Here is a 27,705-nt window from a genome sequence, read left to right as displayed (position 1 = left end):
ACCTCATCAAATTCATTTATCAGGCACGTTATATGAAAAAGTGTGATATTCCTCTGGAGTTAAATATTTCGACGTTGATATCAAATTGCAATATCAGTTTTGTAACTGTAATATTAGTGATTAGCATAGGATCTATTAGGTGGTTGTATCAACTGTTGTCTGTCGAGTCAATTATCTCTGGTCGAGTCTCGATCGAGCAGGTTGAACAAGAATGAAAATCAGTGTCACCACTGGAAAAAAATTTTCTCAGAGCCCCTTGAATCAGTGTTGCCGCTAGAAAATTTATTTCAGAGTCTCTAGAAAGTATTGCATTATGTTAAATAAGATAATTTCTAGAGACCCTGAGAAAAACTTTTGCATCGGTAAGGCTCTTGCACTGTGTGAGGGTTACCCCTTACCCCGAGATCGAGATCTACCCTGTCCAAATTTTCTATCAATAAGCTATTTTTACAATTCCGTGGTCATGAAAGAATTCAGTAGCCAATGCAAGTAGTGCATCTAGATGTGAAATCTATGGAATAGTTAATTTCACGCATGGAGACTGTCTCCATGTTCCGCGTTAATCGCATTGATTACTGAACACTCCCATGACCAGAGAATTGTAAAGATGGCGTACCTATAAAAAATTTAGACGAGGTGAACTTCGGGGTACGGGCTAGCATGTGGACAGTTTCTACACGAGGATAATTTCTAGCTACCCTGACAAAAATTTTTTCCTTGGTAAATAAACTTTGAGATTTGGAATAATATATGGCACGTGAATCAAATTCGGAAAGTAAAAACATTTTAATATATTCGATGAACATTTTTTGTAATAACAAAAAAATGTCTCTATATAGTAAAAAACAATATTTAATTTATAAAAAGTGTTACATAATAATGTTATTGAAATTATATTTTCATAATTTTTGCAAACCGATTTTTCAAATTCATTGAAATTGACTAATTGTCAAATAAATTCAACTGACATAAATGTGAAACAAACATAAAATATTTATTTTCTGTTTTTCATTAAAAAGAAGTATGATTTATTATTTTGATTCAATTTCAAGTGTTTCTTAATTCTATGTGTAATTACAAATACAACTGATTAATAGTAATTTCTACTAAATAAGAAAGATTAAATCAAATAATATAGTTTTACAATAATAAATTAATTAAGAATACTAACTAAAATGAATTAAAATATTAATTTTACCAAAGCAACATTAAATTTAAATATGTATTTTTACAAACTAAAAATGATTGTAAATCCTGTCAATTATTTTATATTTCACACTGCATATTTTCAATCATAAAATAATCAAAAAACAAAAATAAGTCTCTAAAATCAATCAAACAGTTACAATTGTGTATATGTACAAATTTGTAAGAAATTATCTAGTATAAAAACATAAAGTTCAAAGTACATGCTAAAATCTAAAAAGTTATTCATTTTATGAACTGTGGCGTTGTAATAAAAGATCTTTGAGCAGTTTTGGTCTTGATTCTGACAAAGACTTATAGCCATTAGTTGCTATTACAGCTTTCAAATTATCTGTTATATAAAGACTACATCTTGATTTCAACTTTCTTACATTGTTGACATGAGCAAAAACAAAATTATCACATACATTTTCAACTGTTAAGTTTTTACAAATATACATTTCACAAATACATTTCAAATCTTCCAATTGAAACCTGTTTGCTTTTGTATAAAGGCCTTTAGCTAAATGTTTTAAGTAGTTTAATTTTCCAGAATAAATAAACAATAATAACTCGCTAAATTCAGCTTGGTCTATGTCATTCCATTCAACAATTTTTGTTCCTTGCTTCTCAAATAATTCATTAATCATATTTAACATCATTGGACTTCTTACAGCTAAAACTGCTCTATGAAGAAGAAATTTTTTCCCCCCTACAATAAGTGTAATATCACTGTACTTACTAGTTAATAAAAGTTTTTCAAGATCATCTGAAACCGCCAATAAGAATTTATGCTCACAATAATTTAAGGTGTTTTTTTGTCCATAACGTTTTTCAGTATTCAAACCAAATGTGACAAAACACACTATCACCAGAGTATTATCTTGTAATAAATTTTTTTTCTTATTGAATAGCAAATCCTTTTTGACAAATTTGGTTTCTCCGAGCTTGCTATGATTTACATCAAATGTTAGTAACTTAGATTTCATCTTATTCACTATTTCTTCTTTTGCATTTAGAATTGCAAATTCATACTGAGCTTGAATTTTATGTGTACAACAATTTTCATTAGAAAATTGTAGAAGCAAAGATATGTAATCCTTTGAATCATTATTCAAACCTTTGAAATACAAAAATAACTGCCAACTTACATTAATGTTGTCTTTTGTAAACTTTTCTGAAACAATACAGTCACTCATATTATTACTATTGTGAAATAGTAGATTAACGGAGTGTATTTTCCAAGTGGATTTTCCTTGCTCAATGCATATTTGTGTGACACTCCATTTCTTTTCTCCTGCTAGTGCATTTGTTGATGGCAAATGAACATGATGATTACAAATATTTTCATCATTTTCTTCATTATTGAAATCATTTGACAATTCTAATGCTGACTCTTCAGACTTTTCTTGAAGAAACAGCGGTATCAAATGTGAATGGGTATTTAAGAGCAAATCAAATTCTTTGTTACTAATGAAATCTTGATTATGGGCAATGATAAACTGGATGATATATTTTTTAAGATTGCTAGCATGGTAGAAATCAGCTAAGTTCAGCATTTCAACAGCATTAGAAACAAGCAATTTTGACGAAAAGATAACTTCACAAATTTCTTTCAGTCCATAAAGCTCATATTTATCAGCAGCTATAAGAATTTCTAATAATGCTTTGTTACTAATATCAGTAATATTTTTTAGAGTACCAAAATAAATAAATTCCAGAATGTCTTCAAAAACGTTACTGCTCATATCTTCAATTATCACCGTGTTATTGGCTTGCTCTAACATTTGTTGCTCAAACATAGCTGAGAAAACCCGGCTTCTTGCAGCTAATATGCACTTATGTACATAAAACTGTTTCTTTTTTACAACAACAATGGTATCATGTAAGTTATTTTGCAAAAGAGCTTGAAGATCATGAGAGACTTTCAGTCTAGATCTAAAAACATCTACTTCACATATTTTGTCTTCATTAACATTGTCATTATCTTCTGTATTCCAAGAAAATGCATATACTTCGGCAAAGGCATTAATCTCACAAACAATTATAAGTTTATCATCAGTTAAAATCTTATTATTCTTATCCATTAAATAATCTTTTCTGACTAAATCTACACTTTCTGTAGAAAGAATGCCTAATTTAAATTTTATCGTATGTGCTTCTTTGCCTTTATCATCAAGAATGGAAACTTTAGCATCTATACTCAAGTAATCGTGCCACTCAACATCATCAACGTAGATATATATTTTCAAATATTCCTCTTCCAGATCTCTTAAGTTGACAATATTTATGTCCCATACTAGCTCATTATTACAGCCACATTTGAATACTGGTGACTCAATATCAGGTGCATAAATAGAATTTGAATTATCACCTTGAACAAAGAAGCTAAAATTATAAATAGTCCATTGGCAAGAACATTTAATTTCCTTTACAACTGTAGTACTATAATCTTTATGTGGAATTTTCTCTTCTTGATGATCTTCATTATCCATTTTGAAAGCTGCAAGCTCTGAAAAATTATATGTTTTAAATGATATACCGATAGCAAACTTGATTAATAAATATTTAAAATTTCATTCAAAATATTATTGGAATAACGAAAATATGATGATGATATTTAATTTTTCTAATCAATACGCATCTTATTTGGATGAATTCAGGGTTGGGTGATTCTGTCAAAAAGCTTTCAGCAGTTGGCTTCAGACCTCGCAATTTTCGCTCCCGCTTTACGAAAATTATAAGATCTGAAGTCAACTGCTGGAAGCTTTTTGACAGAATCGCCCAATCCTGGGATAAATAAAAACAACGCATGATTTTAACCTACAAAATTATACATTAATCAACTTTTAATTTGCTTTTTTAGACTTTTACCATTATTAAAATTTTTTTGTTTTCTTTACTTAATTGTGAGATACACACTTTCATCAATCAATTTTCCTAATTGATTTAATACCTGCTATGCATGCGAGCTCGGAAGATCTTCAAAACTAAATAAACAAATGTAGAGCTAAATTATTAAAATTTAAATTGCTAAAAAAATTATACCTAGCAGAAATATATCGTTCGATATGAATAAAAATAATGTCAATTATAATTTTATATAGACTTTCAATTTTATTTTCTATTGTTAACTAAAATCGTTCAAACTGAATGAGTATATTAATATTCACTTATTAGAGAGGATATCGATTTCCGACGTTCGATTTTAGTTTATATTAAATCGATATTTATAAATATAAAACGAAATGTGTTCGAAATTTAATATGCATATGCTTGGTGAGCATGAAAAAATGCAAAACTATTCAATGTATAGAAGCTATATATTTCAAAATTTATTCAAATAATAACATATAAAAATAATAATCTATGTATGTTTTTCCTATGTAACATCATCTGACAACTTTTCAATTCTTTTGAAGATTAATGAATTCGTGTATGTATTATTATATCATGATATTTATGTATCATTTATGTATCATTTATAGTTAACTTCTCTCAATACACCGAAGCTATCTAGTAGCAAGATTCTATATTTTCAATAGCAATTACAAGAAAATCTTTCTTGTTTTTCTTCTACATGTTTGTACATATTTTGAAATTTCTGTTCTAAAATAAAACAATTGAGAGTTAGTCAAGAAACTAGACTCGTCAGAAATAGAGAATAGAAAAGCCAGTTTAAGACTGAAAGTTAAATAGCGTACAAAGAAGCAAACTGTTCACAGAACAGTAAACAATCAGAGAAATTATCACTGGCAATTAGAAAGATGAAAACTAATAATTTTATTGATTGAAAGATCAGATGGTAAGTAATTTGTTGTAATCCTTTATTTTTCTAGTTTTTATGTTTTGCTACTTGAAAATGAATAGGATAGATAAAAATGCATAGGTCAATAATAAAGTAGTAATCTATTTCCTTGGTTGAAACTGAAATTACAAACTTTATTATATGAACATGAATCGACAGACAAATTGACTTTACTGTTTGCTTCTACTCACATGAAGATGGTCCATAAAACCTCAAATTTTTCATTCAAACAATGCTTTTTTTGTTTACAAAAGAAAGAATATAAAAAATGGATACTTATTGATGAAAAAAAATTAAGTATGCGCATGTGTAAACAATTTTTTGATTAAATACACTATTTTTGAATAATTTTGGTTAATTTAATAGTCATATCATATTCGTATTTATGATGTATTATCAAAAGTTTTTTCGCCATTTTTTACTTTATTGTATTCAATATAATCACTATATATTAAACTATTCTTAAGGGACATAAAATTTATCTAATGAGTATAAAATATTGGCAATCAATATCTACAAAGTTGATTTTTCTTGAAAACTTAAAGTATGAATTTCGGTCATAGAAAAGTTAACTTTAGTAAGGCAATTCAAATTAAAATAAAGAATAAAATCATTATTTATAAAAATGTATGTTCAAGAAGCATCATGATTAGTTAACAGTTTACAGTTTTACAGACATACATTTGAGTACATTTTTTCATCAATATCAATGAGTTAGTTAAAAATTAGAAATCACTTGATAATGATTTCAATTTCTGTGGTCACTTTTATGATTAAATTGCTATACATTAATATGAATGATAATATTGATAAATATGATATAGTTTTATTTAGTTTCTTCGAAAAACAACAATCATACGATATAGTATTGAAATTAATTTTTCAAAATATATATGACTTGACAATACAGCCATCGTCGCACTTATATTTGGACGGACTGTTTGTATCATTTTTCTTTATTCATGCAGTAAAAAATCAATTTTATGCCTTACAATCGTGCTAGTAAATTCATTCACTAAATAAAATAGATTATACATAATTTAAAAAATTATTTGATTAGCATGTGTGTGTGTGTGTGTGTGTGTGTCTGTGTGTGTGTGTGTGTGTGTGTGTGTGTGTGTGTGTGTGTGTGTGTGTGTGTGTGTGTAAGTGTGTGTGCGCGCGCGAGCGTGTGTATCTATCTATATAATCCATAAAGTCCACAAGATCGCGTATCGAAAATGTACAAAGCGGTTGATAAAAAAAAAGAGTGAAACTTTAAGAGTAAAAAATCACCTCACGAGTGTGTTCCCTTTTTACTTGTCTTTTTGTTTGTAGCAAAGTGCAAATTTACGTAGGCCGTACCTTTTTGCAAGGTAGACAAGTGAAATAAGCACATACGTGTCATATCTACGTCCCCAGTAGTAACTAGCTTCCAGTATATACGCGTACGTAAATATTACACGTACACATTTTACAATAATTACACATAAACAGTTACGAGTGCGCTTGCTGGAATACGATTATAAGATTAATAGTGCCAAACATCCTTGGCGAATTACATCGTTACTTATCTTAAATCGTTATCGAGTTTATAACAAATTTACAATCTTACGTCACTAATTCGCGAACAGCAGAGCACCAAAAGTAAAACTACTGCAGAAAATCGATGCTTATTGTATAATCAAAAAAAGACGTAAATATTAAAATATCTTCTTGTCAAAATTCATTAAAATCATTTGAGTATTATCTCACAACAATGCTGTCATCACAGAAAAATTCTGCAATAAAAAATAAAAAAGAACAAAAAAAAAATACAAAAAAAAACAACAAAAAAAACAAAGAACACGGATACAATGTTGACGGAAAAAATTGATACTACTATCTCGCAATAGCTTTGCTGTTGATCCTCGCGCGCTCGGATTATTGCATACTAAAAAAGAAATGATAGTTAGATACTTATTAATGGTATCTTCGCAAAAAGAGTGCATGAGCAACATCGCGCTCTGACACAATCTTTTTCGTTTATCATTATCCTCTCGACGACAATCTTATATATGGCAGCCAGAATGCATAAAAACGAAAAGAATTACAAAAATAAAAAAAAAAAAAAACGAAAAAAAAATAAAGAAGAAAAAATAAACACACTTGTTTTTTTCGCGCGGTAAATCACTAGAGAGAGAGACAGAAAGAGAGAGAGGTCCGTTTATCACAAAGTGTCCCAAACACTTACACGCACTTTAAAATAGTCAGATTTCTTTTTTTCTTGTTTTTACATGATACGTTGATCATGCATATTGCGATATTTCGCAGAGGCTATTACTCAGTAAGCCGATGCCTCTTTATACTCAGACCCATCCATAGTGAAGAAATCTTCAAGTTTCCATTGGAGAGTCTCAAATGTCGGCCTCTTTACTGGATCCTTGTTCCAGCACTCCAACATTATATCGTATAATGATGCTGGGCAACCTGGTGGGCATGGCATACGATAGCCATGTTCTACCTGATGCAGCACCTCGGCATTCGTCATACCTGCAATACACATTTACGCAAATATATAAAAATAAAAAATTTGCTTAATAAATGTTTGGCGTTTAATTAAAAAAAATAAGCTTCGAATATATACTTCTATATTTATGGAAGTTTAATTATTCAGTTACTTCGAGAGAACGGTTATTAGTATTGTTTTGCGAGAGATTTCATAACTAACATTTAATTTGCTGGGTAAAACAATGAAGTCTATCATTAAGTCATTAACAAACGGACCATTAAGTTGAAAGAAAAAAGGTCATTCTCTTAGTAAATTAGGTGTATAAGTAGTGGTGAGAAAAAAAGGAAAATAACTCTAGCAAATCTTATATCGGAAATTGCCCATTTTAAATCGCTTCAACTGACCTGGGTACGGTATGCGTCCATAGGTGACAAGCTCCGTGAGTAAAATACCAAACGACCAGACGTCAGACTTGATGCTGAACTTGCTGTAGTTGGCGGCTTCCGGAGCAGTCCACTTGATTGGGAATCTAGCTCCGATACGTGCCTCGTACTCGTCTTCCTTGATCAATCGTGCCAAGCCAAAGTCAGCGATCTTTACCACATTACCGTCAGCTACAAGTACGTTACGCGCTGCCAAGTCTCGGTGAATGTAGTTCTGCGATTCGAGGTATGCCATTCCTGCGGCTATCTGAGCTGACATGTCGATCAGCTGCTGCAGTTTCAATCCTCGGCCTTTGCCTGTAAATATATTTCGTTTTCATTGCTCGTTCGTTTTATTTATTTAGTTGAACATCCGGAAGCTTGCATTCGGTTAGATAAAATACATATTCGAATATATATGTCGTAGTTAACAAAAGGAATGTAGTCGAAAAAATGTCAACTATTTTCTTTATCATGTTTCCTCCTGTGTATATATTTATTGTTTTTTGCGATAAAAATGATTATAGTAAATGTATTCGTGTTCGATAAACTTAAAACAATGCGGAGTAAAAAGAATCTGTTTGATACGATGACGCTATGAATACAATGATTACGTATGTACATACAACTTAGAAATTTTGAATTTTAGAAGTTTTTAGTAATTTATTATACAAGTTTCTATGTCTAGTCGTAATAGACGTGAATTACGATATCAGTAAAAGCATGTTGTGTGACTGATCCCTCAATATAATAACTTATTACAAGATTAGTATTAATGCATAATTATGAAGAAAAGTATATGCGTGTTAAGGCTGTTTTCTTAGTTGTAGAGGTGCTCAATCACGGCTGCGCGCGGAAAATGGGATACTTGCGTTTATCTCACTTTTAACAAGAGGACTATAGACAAATTGAAACGGAAAAATTCAGAGCTACTCCTTAGAGTGTCTATTTTTCTTTCAGTTACTTCAAAAATTTTATATGTGCTTTTGTTTATTTATAAAAAATTATAACCTTAAAGTTACGAACTGTGTAACTTTGATGAACAAAACTATGTTACAAACTTTTGAAAACCTAAATTTTTTCAACACAACTTTGTTTATTGACATCTCTTAAATAGTGCATCAAATTTGAGGTTTTACTATTAAAAGGAGAAAAATAGGGAAGCGATGCAGCACAAAATAAGCTTCCTTTGTTCAGAGTATCGTGAAATTCTAAAGAAGCGTTCTATGGTTTTTATCAATTTTTTATGAATGGACAAAAGCACATATCAAATTTTTAAAGCAACTATAAGAAAAAATAGACACTCTGAAGAGAAGCTCTGAACTTTTCCGCTGCAATCTGTCTATAATCCTCTTGTTAAAAGCAAGATGAACGCAAGTAACTCATTTTTCCACGCACAGCCACGGTTGAGCACCCTTACAGCCAAGAGAACGTCCTTAAGTAGTTATTTTCATTTTGACACACTGATGATTCATTTTCAACGTTTAAAACTATATACAACTCACCTTGCAAGAATTCAAGCAAGCTTCCATTCCTCATAAGTTCAGTTATGATATAGATCGGTTCTTCCATTGTACAAACAGCGTACAACTGAATCAACTTAGCATGCCTGAGTTTCTTCATGATTTGCGCCTCGGCAAGGAAATCTTTAGGATCCATCGTACCTGGTTTGAGAGTCTTAATAGCCACTGGAGTAGTATTATTCCATAATCCCTCCCATACTTCGCCAAATTGTCCTTGGCCAAGTTTACGTACAAATTTGAGGGACGAACGATCAATTTCCCATTGATCGCGTGTTCTGTGGCTCAAGCCCTCGGTTACGGGTTTCTCCACCTACAAACATTGAAGTGACGAAGCCACGACAAAGAAAAATTTATTAGTCGAGAGTATTTTGTATCGGTAATGCTTTGACAAGATGCGAAAAATTCTCTCAATAGAGAAATAGAAACGATAAACTAGTGCCATGATAATGTCAGTGATGAGAGACACATGGATATGCAATTGATCTACGAGAGTTGCTTTCTTTTAATGCTGTTTATAGCTGAGATTATTTAGACACCACAATTAATTAATAATTAAACATATATTCATCACAATTTTTTGTTATGATCAATAAATGTCTATTGAATTTAGAATAAAATGTTTCTTCTGATATAAAAGATGAGTATGATTAATCAATGAAAGCAAGTCTGCGATGGATGTGCTTAAAACGTCTACAATTCTTAATGCGGAAGCCTTTGCAGTGGGTTCAGCCACACGATGACCTCTTACGATAAAATTTCTATGGATTCTATATTGCTTCCATCACAGACTAGGGTAAATCATTCCACTACAGCACGTTTAATTTTTTTATTTTTGTGAGAGAGACTTCTAGCAGTAATTTGATAGCTTTAACATAAAAAAATTTTGAATGAATCTTTGATCTAGTGAGTGAGGGAGGTATGATTGACTTTTCAATATCAAGTAACCAATTTTATTATCATTATTTGATTCTCTTTCTCAGTAGATTTACAAATGTATATATATGTACTTAATGTTCATCGTTTTTTCCTTCTGTTTCGACTAAAATATAAAGTGCATTACAAAAGGAACCAATTGTGGTACTAAAATATATTAGCACAGCACAATTTAGCACCATTATTTACAACCAAATTGTACATGCTTAAATTCCATTATGGACGTATTCGTTTTTTGTACAAATAGTGCAAATTCATGCATTATGATAAAAAGATTTGTACATCTTTAGAATTAGAATGTTTAAAATATTCAGTCGCTGGAAAATGCAAAGACTCAGTCAACATTTGTCTTGCATTCTTTCTCAAGTCTTTTGTAGTTTCAACTCTTTGGCATACAAATTTTTTTAAAACGTTGCTCAAAAAATACCTTGTCATATGCTTAAATATATATGCGCTAGACAGACTTTATCCTTAATACATACATTATTTTTATCAGCTTTATACAAATATTTGGAAGTGAAATTTTTACAATGGACATTCGAATCTGAAAGTAACGAGTTTTTCATTATTCATTATGAAAAATTGTAAATTCCAACAAAATAACGAGACATATCGCCCTCGTAACTTATTTCTTTAAAAATCATTTTTTTTGTTTTTGTATACTTGATATGTGTCAAAGCATAAAAATCGAATGACTATTGATGTGCGATTATAAGAAATTAAAAAAAACAAATGTTTTCTTTCCTGTGAAGTGACTACAACAGTAGAAACAGAAAAAAAGCACTAAAATCTTTGAAACATAATTCCGTATAAAACAGGTTTATGCTATACATATGTGTGCAAGCAAGGAATGATAATGTCGATGCGCATGAACGTTTAATGAACGTAAATGTTTAATTATAATTAGTGGGACGTAAAATTTACCAAGAAAATCCAGCGGAAGGTAGGGTAAGCGAAAACAGAGAAACAAAGAAATCCTGTTAAAAGACAAGTCGTCTCGAAATTTCACACTAAAGATCAATTTTTGATTCAAAATTTTTTCTTTCCTGACTACATCTTAGATAACAAAAAGCCAAATTGGTTAGTATCGTTAATTACGTTAAATTGTTAGTTATGTTTTTGTCGGTGAATTTGGAATAAAAAATAGATACAAGACATTAATAATAACGAGCAGAGTCTAATTGGAGTTTAGACGGTGCTTAAATTTACAACGAAAATACACACAGGATGTTAAATTTATCTTTTAAAAAAAGCTCTTATCAGTTCTGAATATCTAGTTTATTATCACATGCGTGTGCGGTTTTATCAATTTCAGTTCCAGGGACTTTCGCGATAAGCCGTATTTGAAACAACAAAAATCACAGTACGATAAATACAATGCAAACAACATCGATATTTTCATCGCGCGTATTTACAAAATCCCTTGAGCCTGGAGCAACAAACGAAGTTGTATCCGTAATTTGACAACATGCAGCGAGCTGTCTAAACTCCATCTAGACGTAATAATTAATGGGTAAGCCGAGGCGTGACGGATAATAGTTTACCTGTACACAAGGCTTGCACAAGTTGACACACAGTCCGTCAGCGTCCTCGCTGTAATGCTTCACCAGATCCTGCAAGTTGCGGAAAGTTGTTCGCCTTGCTATGAAGAAACCGCCCTCGTCTAATTGCCGGATCCTGTAGTGTTTCACCGTGTCACCGTCGCGGACTAAACATTTTGGAAAGAAAGCTTATTAATCTCAGTCCTAGGCGTAGTGTGTGGCTTCGCATTATTCGTGCAGACGTCGCGATTATGCCCAACGAACATTTCGCCTCTCGTTTTCTTTTCCGAGTCATCATTGAAAGGCTCTTGTTTCGATTCAGGAAATCGACGAGCGATACACTTCCCGAGATGAGAATGCCTAATAATAGTGACAATTGAATGACCGTCATATAGCTAGAATAGTGGTTTTTGTTTTTCAATTGACTACGAGCTCGCGCGCGACGATAATAATTATACAACAGCGATGTAATTTTCCGAATAACGATTGTTCCGGATAAAAAAGAAACGGCGTTCCCCACCGATGATATAACAAACAAACATCGAGCGTCTATATATAATTCGTAAGACAATCAAAAGAAAAGCGTATCACGCGATACGGCCGAGGAGCGATCGATAATGTTTAAAAGAGACGAAAAATCAGCCACAATCTCATCGACCGACGAGCGCAGACGCGACGACTGCTCGTTGTGCAAGCCGCGAGCGGAAAATTAACCGTGGCTCTCGATTTTTATCGCTGGCACGATACGTCCACTTTGACGCGCAGAGTGGACAAACGGACTGCAAAACCACAGAGCGGTCAGCTGCGACGATTCCGTGAGAGGGCAGGAAACGACAATCTCGCGGGCTCGAGGCAAGCAACGTTTTTCTTGTCAAAGGCGACGGCGGCGCGTCAATTAAGGCTCTTAACGAGCTTATGATCCGTACCTGAAAGCGAGTAATCGTTGTGTCGGCTTTCCGAGTCGCGGATCAAGAAGGCCCCGTGGTCGTTCTCCGGAAGTAGCAGCTTCTTCTCCGCCTCGATTCGCTTGATCTTCCTGAAGTACCATCTGTAAACAGGGAACATGAAATGCTGCGGTCGCTCAATGAAAACATTCGCCGCTCGCGGCCGGGATAGTTACTTTCGAACGAACGCGTCTCTTTAACGATGCCATTATACCAATTTCGTAAATATCATTGCCGATTCACGACCTCGTCTATTTGCTAATTAAAATCCATCGGACGAGTCGTTGTTTACCGAGCGTAACCAAGTAATATAATGGGCTTTTGCGCAATTTTCATTGCAAGCAAGCGCTTTCTTGGACTGTCGCGCTTCAATGATTATCCTCAAAGCGACGCCTCTAATCGCATCGATTCGTGCAGGCCACGACTTTTTATCCGATTAATCTGCGAAAATTGCAATCTCCAGCAGCAGCAGCAGCAGCAGCTGCGGCCCCTCGATTGAAACGTACGCAAGGACAGTCGAATTAACGTCACGTGCCACGCGATAAATATTTTTTTAATCTCGCTAACAAGAAGCAAAAGAACGCGCGAAACAAGTCGAGTACGTCCAACAACGAGTAAATCCAACACCTACCGCCTTCGGGAACTTTCTCCACGCGCCGCCCCGGATTCGCAATAAAACAAGCACGCGTTGCAAAACAACTGGAAAATGCGAGAAAGAGAGAGAGAGAGTGAGAGAAACAACGGCGGTCGGGTCTCGGTGGAGATTAGTCAACAGGTGAAAGCAAGGTCGCGTCGGAACGCGAGCGCGCGGAAAAACAATTTTCATCGGGGAAAATCGCGAGGCTCGCGATTAACGGTGCAAGCACGCGCGCGCGCGCGCGCGGCATGTGTGTTATTTTGTACGAGCCACGACCATACACGCGCAAGGTAACTGTACATGCGCACGCGACGTCGTCAAGCATATTTAACGAAGAGTACGACAAAAAAAAAAAAACATTCATCCGGAATGTGCTTGTTGTCGCGTGATGACTTATTAGGGACGATGATTCGTTACTTCGGATAGAAGTGGGTGAGATTTTTCTCGTATTACTGATCGGTTTGGATTTCGTCAGTTTGTCAGAAAGAATGCTGTATGTAAATGTACTGATGAAACTTCTGATTGACGCGTTTTGTATAACTCAATTATATACTCTTTTATCATGAATTGATTGCTTGAAGAATAATAAAAATAAGTGTGCACGTAAGTGTAAAGAACTGTTGATCTTTTTGCTCTGATAATTCACCTGCAATATACTTTTTCGTTTTATTTTTTATATAGATAAAATGTGGAGCATATTTCTATTACTTCAATTAAATAATTAGAATTACAGAGATAAGAAACACTATGTTGGTTTTATGTAAACATGATTTAAATTGGATTAATACATTTTTCAAGCTTTTTGGCCAACAGAGAATGGTACATACTTTTACATTTATATCAGATGATAATGAATAATTTACAGTAAGCTATTATTACTTTGATAATTTGATGAATTCATATTGTCCATTGTACTTAACTCATTCATATTGGAATTTTTATATTTTGAATTATGATACTTTTGGTACTTACGGTTCAGCTTCGATGGATTTCAATTTGGCAACGTAGTTACTAGGAATGTAACCCTCTTGCCTGGTTCTTTTACTTCTAGCAAGCCACCAGTCACCTTGAGTGTCATTGAGTATCTCCAAATGTTCACCCTTTCTAAAACTAAGATCCTCATCTGTCCTTGCATCATAGTCGTACAATGCAACAAAGACTTTTGCAGCTGGTACATCGGCATCTGGTATCTGAGGCATTGGCCTAATAGGATCTGGCGGTGGTGTTGGCACTGGGCTCACCTGGGAAGCCACTGCCTCTATGCTTGGATTGCATATTCGGTCTGGCTTCTCTTTCTCTACACCATTCTGGCAGCTAAAGCAGTTTCCCATTTTGACTACTGTAGGCTATCCAACCCTTTGCCACAGCCCTTATTGATAACTGCCACTAATGCAATTATTGCACCCACGCTACATTAAACTATTCACTTATTCTTTTTGGCACATTGCTCTGTTAGCAGTTTTCGCCTGCTCTGATCACCATTTATGTAATACACTGTTCCTTTTGTGTCGTTTGAAAAATCATCTGCACATTATTAAGTAAGTCCAGTCTTGATTGTTTGTGCGTTTGCTTAGAAGATACTTGTAGAGTAGGAAGAACAGATCCAGGTTGGTCAGTCTGATAAGTAATTAACTTACATTAGAGTGCCTGTAATATACAGTTTTTTTCATTAAATTAGATATAAGAAATAAAATTATTTTAAAGAAATAGATTATTCTTATTCTTTCATACACTAACATATCATTTTAATTTTTAAAGCATCCTTCTCAAAATAACAGTATCCTTACAAATCATCAAATCACACATATCATTCTACCCAAATTATTCTCAAGTATTTTGGAGCACATCACACTACAAAGTTTTTTAACCTTAAAAAAAGAAGAAGCTTTCATCCACAAACTTCAAGCAAACAATTACACCTGGCAAACAATCCTTATATCACCAACAGGCAAGCGACTTGAAACGTTACATGCACAGGACGACGAAAATGAGATTCGACTGAGGAAACCGTTTCCCACGACTGCGCGCGCGCGGATCGAAGGTCTTCTCTCTCTTGCTCGACGAGAGGAAAATTAAAGCCCCCATGGCGGCGGCGACTTGCAGCATCACAGACAAAGGGCCAGGAATGCCTCTTTTCTCAATTACTTTTGCTCCCTACAAGAGAGAAGTCGCACGCAGCGCGTGCTGTGCCTCAAAAGCCGACGTTTATAAACGAAGGCGAGAGATCTCTCCTTCCTTGTTTTTTTGTGTATGGGAGTCGGCTCCGGGAAAAATACTTGCCGCCGCGTGTTTCGCAGCTTTTGAGATTTGTATTTTTTCTATGTAAGGTAGCGAGCAAATCGAGTTTTAAAATTTGTTTTTGATGTAAACTAAAATTGCGCCGTTGAAAAATAGATTTATGTTTGCCTGTAAATTTTTTTTCTGACCGAATTATGCTTATAAGATCTCGTATTTTTACCAGCTATGAAAACACTTTCGATCGGCATTATTGTTACTCCGTGTAGCTTTCTTTTTTCATGATTTAGCTTAAAACTCACGAACGCTGATGACCTCTTCAGCAGTTTCGATGAAAATGACGAATAAAACAGAGAAAAATCTCCCTTATCGCCGTTCAAACTCCGTAATCAAACTAGTCAGTCAGTGAACCATCATCTACGCAAAACTCTTTCAAGCGTGACGCTGCGGCCATTCACCGAAAATCACCTTAACTGCTCTCTCGTCTATGCGCTCATTCACAATCGTCGGACACACGAGTATAAATACTCGCATACTCAACCTTCGTCATTTCAACACTGTGTACTCTTATCCGTCAGATTCGTTCATTTTTCTCTGTATCGAAGCAATCCCTTTATTGATAGCCTCTTATCAGTTCAATGGAAAACTTGATTTCTCAATACACACGCTCACAAAAGCTTTATATCGACCATTAAAATGAGTGTCAACGTGCTGTAATTAATAACCGTTGACTTCACGTGCGCCTCGTGAAATTTTCCAGGAAACTCTCGCTCGCGCGAAATATCCTTGGGCTCCTCGGAAACAATAATAATAATAATAATAATAAAAAACAATGCACTGGTATACACATATACGTACACCTGATGGGCGCTGGTAGCGACTGGCACGAAGGTTATTATAAACTCTTTGTAAGATGCACGGCACGCACGTATGTATGCATACGCGGGCACACCTTGTTTGCTGTGCGTTCAAGAGCACCGGACCTGCCGCCACTGCTGCTGCATGGCCATTGTACAATCTACTCTCTCTCTTACACAGACGTAGTCGTCTACCGCGAGAATAGCGCCACTTTGCGTACTTTATTCATTTATATTTCCTTCGCGAACGGATTGAGGGAGTAGATCGCGTGTCAAAAGCTTCGAGCGACCACCGACACGACGGGGATGGACTTGTCGAATTTCTGGACGCGGGAACGATCGGAGAATCGTTCTCGTGTGGAGAACGACACTTTGAAAGCCGAGAGAGTTTCTTAACGTGCGACGAAGAATACATCAGAGATGTAAAATACATCCTGAGCTGAATGGGAGGATCCAGTGTGTGTGTGTGTGTATGTGTGAGCGCGCCACCGGCAAGTTTTTTCTCCTTCATTTACGTCACGTACAAGCGCGAAAGGGAAAACTGGTTTTTGGCCAAGTCGAGGCGATTCTTCGATGAAATTTCTAGAATATCCGATTGTCGGGTCGCCGATCGCTTCTGTATATGCGCGCACGCGATTGCAAAGTACATTGAACTGCCGCACTCGAAAGTCGCGCGTGGGTTTTTCCGTAGGACTTGGTGAACTCGCAAAGACATTTGCCGCAATTATGTGAGCGAAAAAAAAAACAAAAAAAACGCGTGTACGCCTGCTTTATCGAGCATTCTAAATCAATTCCTTTCACCTCGCGCTCGTGACGTTATTATTTCGTTGGTGTTCATCCCCCCTCTCTACCCCTTTTTAATACGCGATTCTACGAGTTTTACGTACTTTGCGCGGATACATTCGCCTCGGTTGCATGAGAAAGAGAGAGAGGAATTATCGTTCGCAAGTTTGATTAGTCGAGAGCGCCGAGAATAATTGCTCAATCGTCGCGCGTCTGCTTTTGAAACTCTTACCTGCTCTGCGAGCGCGTGCCCACGCGAAATTCACTTACCGTTATATTTATTCGCGCGCGTGTATTTCTTTTTTCTTCTTTCGATGCCAAAGCGAAAGTGCGAGGAAGGAAAAAAGGGTCGTCGCGCTTCCTCGAAGGAGAACTTTCGTTGATTTGTGCGTGAAAGTGTGCGCGGTGTGTCGGTGTGTTACGACGACGTGCCGCCGCAGGTGAGCGAGTTTCACCTGGAGGCGCAAGTGTAAAAGTCAGCAAGCGAGTTTAAAAACGGGTTTTTGCACACGCACGCAGACAACGTGTGTGGGCCTCGTTGGGCATTTCTTTGTTTCCTTCAGCAACTCTTACAGATAATTCCACAGCTATTTTTTTCTTCGCGCCTGTTATGAAATTTATATAGTTCTAAATCGTTGATACCGGAAAAGATAGTTTTGAATTTGTCTTTGGACTCTTTTACGTAGGCATCGGAAACGCACTTTGCAAAGTAAAAGAGACAAAAGTTGCGGTATTGAGCACGTGAAGAGGTAATCTGTCAATGACAAAGCATTCATGCATATAACTTGTCACGAAACTAAAAGAAAAAAAAGGAAAATAAAGAGGCAACGACCATGTAGCACTCATAGCAACCTCAATAACCAAATAATCGCGAAAGTTTTTTCCATTATGCTTTCTCGCCGATTTCACTCCAAATGCCAAATGTAAATAATTAATTAGACGTATCTACGGCAAATAAAATTTGAAATAATCAAAGGATAAAAAGGAGAAATCAGAAGTTTTGCTTTTTTTTAGTATAATTAGATGGCGAAATGCGAACAGGTAAGTCACTAAGCGTGAAATGAATCTCAAAGGGAAAATTGATTTAATTACCCATGAACATGTATATAAACGAGAAGCATTGAACATACATATATACGATATCCACATACACATTAAGAAAGTAGAAAGTTTTCACCGATAGGCCGCTGCTGCGTTCACGTCTTAAATAAAAATCACAACAATCGTTTCGCACAACTTTCACACACACGAAAAATTTTCGCGCATACACGTACATTTTTTCTCTTGTCAGAAAGAGATTAGACGCTCACTGGTGATTAAATTCCACACTCCGAAAGAGATTACCAGCTGCATATACAATATAGACATGCATACCGCTGGACTCGCCCATTATCCTTTTATTTTTTAAGCACACCCAGGCGTATCTACACATCTGGACAAATAATCATATTACGTATACTTACGATTAAGGATTGAGTTTAAGGTTAGAGTTCCAGGTTGCAAAGTTTCCTGGATACACGATCCACACGACGACGACGATGTCGAAGGGGAGACGCCCGCGATCAAAGCAACGCCATTACTATTTCCCGGCCAAGCAACGCATATACACCAACACCGATTGTACACATATACACATGCACGGAGAGATGTATATAAACGAGCAGAGAGAGAGAGAGAGAGAGAGAGAGAGAGAGAGAGAGCTTGTGACGTCGTTGTCGCGCGCAACAAACTGACGAGGAAAGAGAAACACTGCACTATACTATAATGGTTCGCTGTAAAAGAGGCGATGGTGGCGCTCTCAGGAATGCGACGGCCTACCGCCCGCACCCGTACCCGACTGCGGTTTGCGAGACTGTTAGAATGCATCCAACTGCATCTATGTACGGCAGCTGAAGCGGCTACTTGCAACGGATATGCGATATGGGAATTAAATGCATTTTTCTCTCTCTCTCTCTCTCTCTCTCTTTCTTTGTATATTTTTAAGTTATTATTTATCGAAATAGATACGATATGCAATGAAATATTAAAAATTGTTAATTTTTCGTAAAACATTTTTGTCACTGTTTGAGAAAATCACTGTTGATTATATAATTTAGATTTAGAAATCAGCTTATTTTTTTCTTTCAAAACATCGGAATATTGAATGAAATAAAGCCGATATCATGTGAATATTTATCGCATAAACTGATTTAAATACAATAAAATTTAGAGAAACATATTCTGTGAAGTTTTCGTACTTTTTCAATCAAATAAAAAAGGATTAAGATTAAGTGAACGAGAACTCTTTGAATTTTCTCACCAAAATAAGTAGCTTCAATGCGCATCTAACAAAGGAAAATTTGAATACATCTAGTGTTTAAAGTTCTGTTAACTATCTCATCTCTCTCTCTCTCTCTCTCTCTCTCTCTCTCTCTCTCTCTCTCTCTCTCTCTCTCTCTCTCTCTCTCTCCTGGTATCATGCGTAATCATATCAGCCTGCGCTAGGTCTATGACGAATGATAAGAAGAGGTGAAGTCGTGAAATAGCATTCAGTCGGCTTTTCATTAAATTTTCGTAATTCAAAAGTTTAATAAAAACACAATGTTATAATTAATGTTAGATTTCATAGATAAGTTTTAAGAAAACAATTACCGTTGAAAATTAGGTATGAAAAATATAAGGTGAAAATATAAATTACGGTTTATAAAAACTTTAAATAAATAAGACAAACAATGTCAGCTTACTAAAATATAGATATAGCAATAAAAATAAATGAATAATACGTATATTTCAACTTATTATTGTTTAAAATAAAGAATGTAATTTTATAATTAATTTGAAGCTATAATATAGTAGGTTGCCTTTCCTTGCGCGTACAACAATAAAATAGCGGGATTACTCATCCTCAAAGTAGTACATGAGATGCCATCTCTGATGAAAACTAGAAACCCGGAAAAACGATTTTCGGCAACTCTAGTCATCTAGGAGAAATCTTTATGTCATCTTTAGGGCCTTGAGTAAGGAATCTTCTCTCAGGTTATAAAAACTGACGCACCTGCTCTTGTGGTAGACACTAACTTCGTTGAGCAAGCAGTTCAGTTAGTCAGCCAGTCAAGTTTTCTTCTTTGAATAGCGTACAAGGCTTCAATAATCCAAATAATTTTCTGTGTAACAATAAGGAATAAAAAGAAAGTAAGTAAAAATATTATCTCTCTCTTTTCCTAAACGCTCCACTGTATCCTTTCTTAGAGCGTTATTTCTTTCTCCTTCCTTATCCTAATTTAGGACTGCACATGATGGGCCTGAATCGCCTCTTAGTTAATCAAAAGTTCTGTAATTAATAGGACCCTTTGGCTCGCTTAATTTCTATAAAGTTTCTTCGATAGATAGGAACGAAATAGAAATCGAACGTATTGAGAAATTATTCGTCAATTTTACTCAATTATAATAGTAAATAATAAGAATTTTTAATAGTTTCTTTAATTTCATTTAATTTCAGTCTCGAAATAAATGATTAATTAATAGTGCAATTAAAAATCTTTGTTTTAATTAGACACACACACCCAGAAGTACACGCGTAAGATAAATTATAGAATAGTAACTAAAAAATTCAACGTAAATCTGCAGTACGAAATAAACGGTTATGATTACGCGTTATATCAGTGCGGGCCATCGTTCCCATACTACATCAAAGCCGCACGTGCAACGAACAAGCAAGACTGCCGTACCGATTGATTTTAAATCACTCGGGAGGAGAGGAGGCGATCGGTAATGAAAAGAAAAAAAAAGATTCTTCCAACAACGAAGACCTTGATATTCGGGTTTTACTTTACGTGTCAATTGCCACGTGCTCATTCTAATTGCCGACGTATGTGCATGGTGATAACGGGCGTTATTCTTTTTTAACAAGCCCCCGCAGTCTCCGTTGGGCCTTTGGCTGATATAGACAATAACCAGTGTGCTTTCCGGTTATTAACGTGAGTAAGTTAATTAGTTTCGTTGTTATTGATAGAGTAGTTTTCTTTTTTCGACCAGGTTTTAAATACGTTGCGTATATGTATTAAATCATTATATTACATTATTGCAATTGATATTGGAAATTACACAACTAGATTTTCCCGTTTCACCGTGGTAGTCGCGATTAGCCATTTTGACCTACATGCAACTAATCAAATATGCATCGCTCATATTTCTCGCGAACATTATTTATTTCAAATTACGAGGTGACACCAAGAACAACTGAGTGCATTACTGGTAGTTTTAGTTCTTTAAATTGGGCCCGGTAACACGTAATCAACAGTTCCATATGTTAGACATCTTTAAAATAAACAAATTAGAAGTTAGAATTTTATTTTTTCAACGTTACGCTTACTAAATTCTAATAATGCTGTCATTTTCTGCATATTACTTTCTTGATATTTAAAAAATGTTAAGAAATTTTTAAATTACATCATTTTTTCAATGTATTGAAAAGCATGTGCATCTAACTATCGCGTTGATAGTATGATTTTGCGTGAATTAATGTAACGCGTCTCTTATTTAGAAACATATATGAGTATTGATTAGACCGAAGTGATTGAAGAAACTACGATTATAATAAAATTGTAATTATGTAAAATAAGTCGACTGTATAAAAATTTGGTTTTAAGACAAATGAATGAACAAAAACACACATGAAAATCGAGAAATATCGTACTTAGCAACGAGTATAAACGCATCCCCAACTTTAACGTTGACTGTTTGCGCCGTCATGTAATCGAAAATGAGATAGCTCGTTTTTTCTAGAGCTGCAACAACAAAAATAAATTATTGTCAATGAGTTACATCACTGACGCAACATTTCTCTCTGCAATGATGACTTGTTCATTCGATGCATATAAGGCTGACTATTGACTCTATCGAATCCCATTTCACCATGCCCGACATATGCGTGTGCGCGTGCGTCGAAGCCCATCAAGCGCGTGCACATTAAAACAGTTAACTCATCGTTGGCGCGTAAGCGAGGCGGTGATTCTCATATAAAATCGCGCGAATTTCCTATACTCGCTTTATAAGAGTTGTCTGCTCGATTCGAACCCGGCGCGCGAGATTATATCTTTGAAAGTTTCTTTCCTTTTTACCGGTGATAAAAATATAGCGAGTATATTGGCTGGATATCGCTAATTTGTTGAGATTTACTGGCTCTGGATATTGTGATCGCGAGTTTTATTGCTTGTTGCGATTGAGCTGTGGGTAATTAAAAAAAATCTATTTATGGATTTTATTCTCGATTATTTGAAACATATGTTTTTCGATAACTCAATTTTACGTGACTTTGCGTGTCAGTTTTCATTGAATTTATTTCGCGAACAGAGACAATGTGAATACGCATGTTTTTTACTTTATCCACTGATTTTATATGGTAAATTTCGTTAAAATATGAATAGAGACAAAATGCTTTATTCAAAATATGCTTACGATTGAAATATAAGTGGACATCGCGTCAAATTTATAGGCGTGCATGATCCATGAGCGAGTATTAAAAAAAAATCAAATTCGGATGCAAGTTTTTATAAAATAGAAATATTTATAATTTACGCCATTTTTTTAGACTCAAAAACGCAAAATCTATGATAAAGCTAGTATTTTTGATATATATAACATGACGATATTCACGACTTCGGTAAGTCAATCCAACATTGGTGTTTTTTCGTGTATATCAATAATAATGTCATATTCGTAATAAAACAAGCGGAGCACTATTGTTTACCTAAATAATCGCGCGATTGTAAATTTCTACATTCTGATGGAATATAAAGTATATTGTCTTTATTAACGCTAGAAGAACAAATAAAAAATTTGAAGTGAATTAATCAGTTAGGTGAAGTTAACTATAGCATTTTAAATTAAAAATAAAAATTTCATCCGACTTTGAGGGGTGGCAGGTTATATCAACATTAAATTTTCACAGTTAATCTCATTTTCGCCAAATATATATCTCATAGAATGTTATTTTACATTTATATTTGATTTTTTTAACTCCTGAAAATTTTGATCTAGGATAAGTTTTATGCAACTGATAATACTTAAATCTACATTTTTTAATGTATTTTTTGTGTAGCAGAAACTACTTTTATAGAAATACCTTTGCTAATTGAATCACATTTTCGACACGATTTGGTTTGCTTTCGAACATTCGTGATTCTCCGAAAATAAAATAAAAATGTCAAACATGAAAAGTGCCTAATTTCATGCGTTTGTAGTTAAACTTTGAACTTTTATATATTTTCATATTAATATGTATTCTTTATAAATTTATTAAGCAAAAGTTATATCTATGCAAAAATAAATTCTAGTTTGAATATCCGTCAACACGCAGCAATAAACAACATTTTGAATAGAAATGTTTGGTTGGAAATTGATTTTTTTTTTCGTTTATCACTCACGATTATCTCGCAAGCTTACGAAAGCTTGACACTAAAGTTTTAAGTGTAAAAATCAAGACAAAAATCAATGTCCAACCAAACATCTTCTACCAGAAGTGCGTTCCACATAACGTAATCAACTAAAAGTATTGCAACTAGTCGTAAATTCACCTATTGAAACTTATTCTCTATTTTAGAATATATAGATGTCTACGATAAATACCGACTCCGCCTTTCCCTTACGTTCTTTGGGCGCGGCAGCTGAAGGTGTTCGAGACCAATATGCCGACGGAAAAGCAGCCAAGGTTTGGCAGGCATACATCGTCGACAACAAGCAACGCAAGCAGAATTACAAAGATTTCTTGGTTGGACTTCTTCGCGATCATGGTTGCCAGCGGATACTCGACGTTGCATGTGGCACTGGCGTCGACTCGATGATGCTGCTCGAGGAAGGCTTTCAAGTTGTCAGTGTTGATGCCTCGGATAAAATGTTGAAGTACGCCCTGAAATCCAGGTGGGAGAGGCGCAAGGAGAAAGCCTTCGACGACTGGGGTAAGCTTGAGCTTCTTGTCGAAAGATTTTGTTCGACTTGTAACAATTTCGATTATTTTTTCTCCAAGAAATCATGCGCCTTTTCATTACATAATTTTATAAAGAATTGAGATTACACCCACAAACAGATACGCGTTAGCTTTCTCTAAAGTCATTAATAGCGAACACGCGCAAACTGATAAAAAAAAATTATATTTCTTAACCTTTGCACGCAATTTGTGCAGTAATTTAGTCATCACTATAACCTACTATCTTAAGGTTTTCGTGGTCGCTGATTACGAAAATGAAGTCAGATTTTTCAACTCTATATTTATAACTCTATATTTGTAATCAGTGACCTCAAAAATCTCAAGATAGATAATTTTTAGTATGTATTCGTCATATAATTTAGTCGGTAACAAATTAGATTTATGCAAACAGCCATTTTTATATATATTTATTTATAACAATAATAATTATGAATACATTTGTAAAAATTTCGAAGCATTTTAAAGTTTCAAAAGTTTAATACCACAAAAGTTAAAAGCTTCCACATTTACCGATGATTTAAACGAATTGATGAAGAAAAAGGGAAATAAAATATGTAACCACTATAGTGGCTTCTGTGACTGAAAGGGTTAATGGTTAACGCACTAATAATTTCATAATAACCACCATGCATAATCAATTTCTCCTATTATACACGTTTTTTTTTTTTTAACGATCAACATTTTCCCGTCTAGTTATTGAAGAAGCGAATTGGCTCACGTTGGAGAAAGACATCAGACCGTTGATTAATGATGGATTTGACGCTGTGTTGTGTCTTGGAAACAGTTTCCCACATATTTTAGATGGATATGGCGATCAAAGAGAGCAGAAGTAAACATCATTTTTTTTTTATTTTTCGATACGTTTGAAAAAATTATAACTAATATTTCTTTAAATTTTTATAGGCAAGCTTTGTATAATTTTGAACGTTGCGTGAAACCCGGAGGATTGCTGTTGATTGACCACAGAAACTATGAACACATTCTTAAGGGAAAATCTCCACCCATTGAATCTATGTACTACAATGTAAGTTATGTGTACTACACAAATATTTTTAATAATTACTAATAATTGCAAAATTATTTCATAGTAAAAATGTTTTAATCATTGGTTTTATTTGAAAGTGATGATTGTTAACATTTTTGTCATTCACTGTTACAATTCTCATAGAACAAATGATGTGCGTAAACAATAAAATTAAATATTCAATAAAATTAAAACTTCTAAAGGAATTTTCGTTCGCTATGTCTGTTGCAGAATAATTATTTGAAGAAAATAGAAACTAGCGTTATTTATAAAAATGGAATACCTTGTCTAGTCACTCTCGATTACTTGGTCGAAATCAATAGTGGCGACTTAAAAGAATCGGAAGAGCAGCAGTACAGCGAATTTCGCTTGTCATATTATCCACACATGTTGGATGCATTTACTAAATTGGTCGATGAAGCTTTTCCAAAAAGAAGGAAACACGAAATTTATGGCGATTTCAAGCCACTCACTCAGATTCCAGAGCCAGGGTTTTATATTCATGTTGTACAAAAGTAAATTATAAGCCACACAAGTAGTTCGTATGTAAATTTATTGCTGTATAAAATTCAGTTTAGTAACATCACTGCGCCTAAAAAACATTTTATATGTGTTTATACCGAGATAAATTTAAATTAAATAAATACACATTTTCAATATCTGTAATCTATCTTATTTTCCTAAAAATATCTTATATTTTTTTGCAAATGCTTGGAAAGTTTTTCCTATCAATGAATCATCTGATGCAGATCTCCAGGTTTGATCTCTTGGTATATTTACGAAATAGCACCGGTATGATTGGAAATAAAATTGAATGTTAAAATAAACATGTATTTCTAAGGATACGTTAACTTTGCTTAATTTTTTCAAGTTATCGAGTGCATAATATGTGTCAGCTGCCAACAAAAGTTGCATTGCAAAATTAATAATTTCAAAGGAATCGAAAAAATGTGATTATCTAAGACATATTGTCTACGAAGATTGGCACATGTCCATTTATAAATTTCTTCCATTATTATTAATATACGAGGTATATGCGGAAAGTATCAGGCCTACTTTTATATCTCCGCGCTATCGTGTTCGAGTGACGTCTGAGGGGCAACATCAACAATAAAGCTTCACCAACGAATATAGACGTCTATATTCGTTGGCCTTACGAACCTATCGGTTGCTTGCTGACATTCAATTGCCGGATGTATGCATCATGCACATTGTGTCTTTGTTTACAAAGCTATTTTTAAGTTCGACGGATTTTGTGATTGTTGAAAATGACTGAAAAGCAAGATTAACGAATTCGCATCAAATTTTGCTTTTAAATTAAAAGAATGAGTTCGGAAACTATTCAGATGATAAGGTCTTTGAGAATGAGTGTATGAGCAAAACACGATTAAAAGGTACAATTGTTTCAAAGATACCGTACTTCTGTTGATAGTGATTCTCGTTCCGGTCGGCGTTCGACGACAAAAACATTCGATAATATTGAATGGGTGCAACTTGCGAACGAACGAGATCGTCGTATGACTGTGCGGGAACCAAGAAGACCTTGGAATACCAAAAACTATAATTTGAAAAATTTTAAGCTCATATTTACAAATGACGCGTGTATACAAAGTTCATTTCGAAATTCCTCAGTACAGAGCAAAAAAATATTTTTTAACTATATCATGATCAATTTAAAAAATTTCTACAAAAATGTAGACCTTACACGGGCTTATTTTATTTCAACAATTATTATTCGTATAACTCTAATTCTTGGTATAACAATTTTAGATAGTTTAGATTTCATATTAGCATAATTAATAGGATAAGATCTGATTATTATAACTTAGGTTACAGTCTATTTAGAAAAAATTCAAGTAATACTGAATTTTGTCCTAGATGTCCAAACGTTATTGAAGATATAGAAAGACCTATTACTATTGCCATCTACGTTCGCTTATGACAAGATATAAGATAAAAGATCGAAACTAGCTAATCAAAATTACTATTAATTAAGTAATAAGACAGAGCCATACATTTCAAGAACAAGAACAAGAGTTTATTTACTGCGATTAGTCTGCAGTTGGAGATGAAGTTTATGGTATATTATATGTGATTGGCTTGCTAGCTACTAATATGATAACAATGTTTTGGCGCAAGAATTTGAAATTATTTGTAACTTTGTACAATTTGACTAGTGAGCCAACGTACGCAGCAGGCATAATGACTACAAGTTACTTAAAATTACTACAAACGATTAATGTTTCAATTTTATGTCATAAAGTATAAATGATTTACGAATGTGAATATAAAAGAAATATAAAATATTTGTTAACTATTAGTTTTATACAGTTTTGTTTTAATACTAATACACCAAAGAATGCACATTATTCTTATCTA

At 34.3% G+C, this 27,705-nt stretch overlaps 3 protein-coding genes across 9 annotated transcripts; 1 reads left to right on the top strand and 2 right to left on the bottom strand.

The window, feature by feature from the left end:
• Positions 1 to 1,266: 1,266 nt before the first annotated feature.
• LOC131662841 (uncharacterized) lies at positions 1,267 to 4,321 on the bottom strand. The gene is made up of 2 exons (XM_058932802.1): positions 4,234 to 4,321; positions 1,267 to 3,697 (listed from the first exon to the last, which is right to left on the bottom strand). Exon 2 carries the CDS (start codon positions 3,678 to 3,680, stop codon positions 1,437 to 1,439), a length of 2,244 nt encoding a protein of 747 aa, XP_058788785.1. The 5' UTR covers positions 3,681 to 3,697; positions 4,234 to 4,321; the 3' UTR covers positions 1,267 to 1,436.
• A 1,736-nt stretch (positions 4,322 to 6,057) lies between these two features.
• LOC131675652 (tyrosine-protein kinase Src42A) lies at positions 6,058 to 18,984 on the bottom strand. 2 transcript variants are annotated; one of them, XM_058954694.1, is made up of 7 exons: positions 18,802 to 18,984; positions 14,436 to 15,110; positions 12,809 to 12,930; positions 11,886 to 12,049; positions 9,391 to 9,712; positions 7,868 to 8,203; positions 6,058 to 7,504 (listed from the first exon to the last, which is right to left on the bottom strand). In XM_058954694.1, exons 2-7 carry the CDS (start codon positions 14,792 to 14,794, stop codon positions 7,296 to 7,298), a joined length of 1,512 nt encoding a protein of 503 aa, XP_058810677.1. In that variant the 5' UTR covers positions 14,795 to 15,110; positions 18,802 to 18,984; the 3' UTR covers positions 6,058 to 7,295. The 2 variants fall into 2 exon arrangements, with proteins under 2 accessions (XP_058810677.1, XP_058810676.1); XM_058954693.1 differs by having other exon boundaries at positions 9,391 to 9,718; positions 18,802 to 18,983.
• Positions 18,985 to 20,427: 1,443 nt separating this feature from the next.
• Positions 20,428 to 25,969, top strand: LOC131662764 (glycine N-methyltransferase-like). Of its 6 annotated transcripts, none has more exons than XM_058932666.1 (5): positions 20,428 to 20,509; positions 23,919 to 24,273; positions 24,996 to 25,131; positions 25,206 to 25,326; positions 25,558 to 25,969. In XM_058932666.1, the coding sequence occupies exons 2-5, from the start codon at positions 23,928 to 23,930 to the stop codon at positions 25,843 to 25,845; spliced, it is 891 nt and encodes a 296-aa protein (XP_058788649.1). In that variant the 5' UTR covers positions 20,428 to 20,509; positions 23,919 to 23,927; the 3' UTR covers positions 25,846 to 25,969. The 6 variants fall into 6 exon arrangements, with proteins under 6 accessions (XP_058788649.1, XP_058788650.1, XP_058788651.1 ...); XM_058932667.1 differs by lacking the exon at positions 20,428 to 20,509 and adding an exon at positions 21,273 to 21,298; XM_058932668.1 differs by lacking the exon at positions 20,428 to 20,509 and adding an exon at positions 21,276 to 21,294.
• The last annotated feature ends 1,736 nt before the right edge of the window (positions 25,970 to 27,705 follow it).

The sequence above is a fragment of the Phymastichus coffea genome, unplaced genomic scaffold (genome assembly GCF_024137745.1).
Source record: "Phymastichus coffea isolate CEN01 unplaced genomic scaffold, Cenicafe_Pcof_1.1 PCOF00028, whole genome shotgun sequence".
Classification (NCBI taxonomy): domain Eukaryota; kingdom Metazoa; phylum Arthropoda; class Insecta; order Hymenoptera; family Eulophidae; genus Phymastichus; species Phymastichus coffea.
Note: the sequence above shows the minus strand (reverse complement) of the source record. Positions and strands in the feature narration are given on the sequence as shown.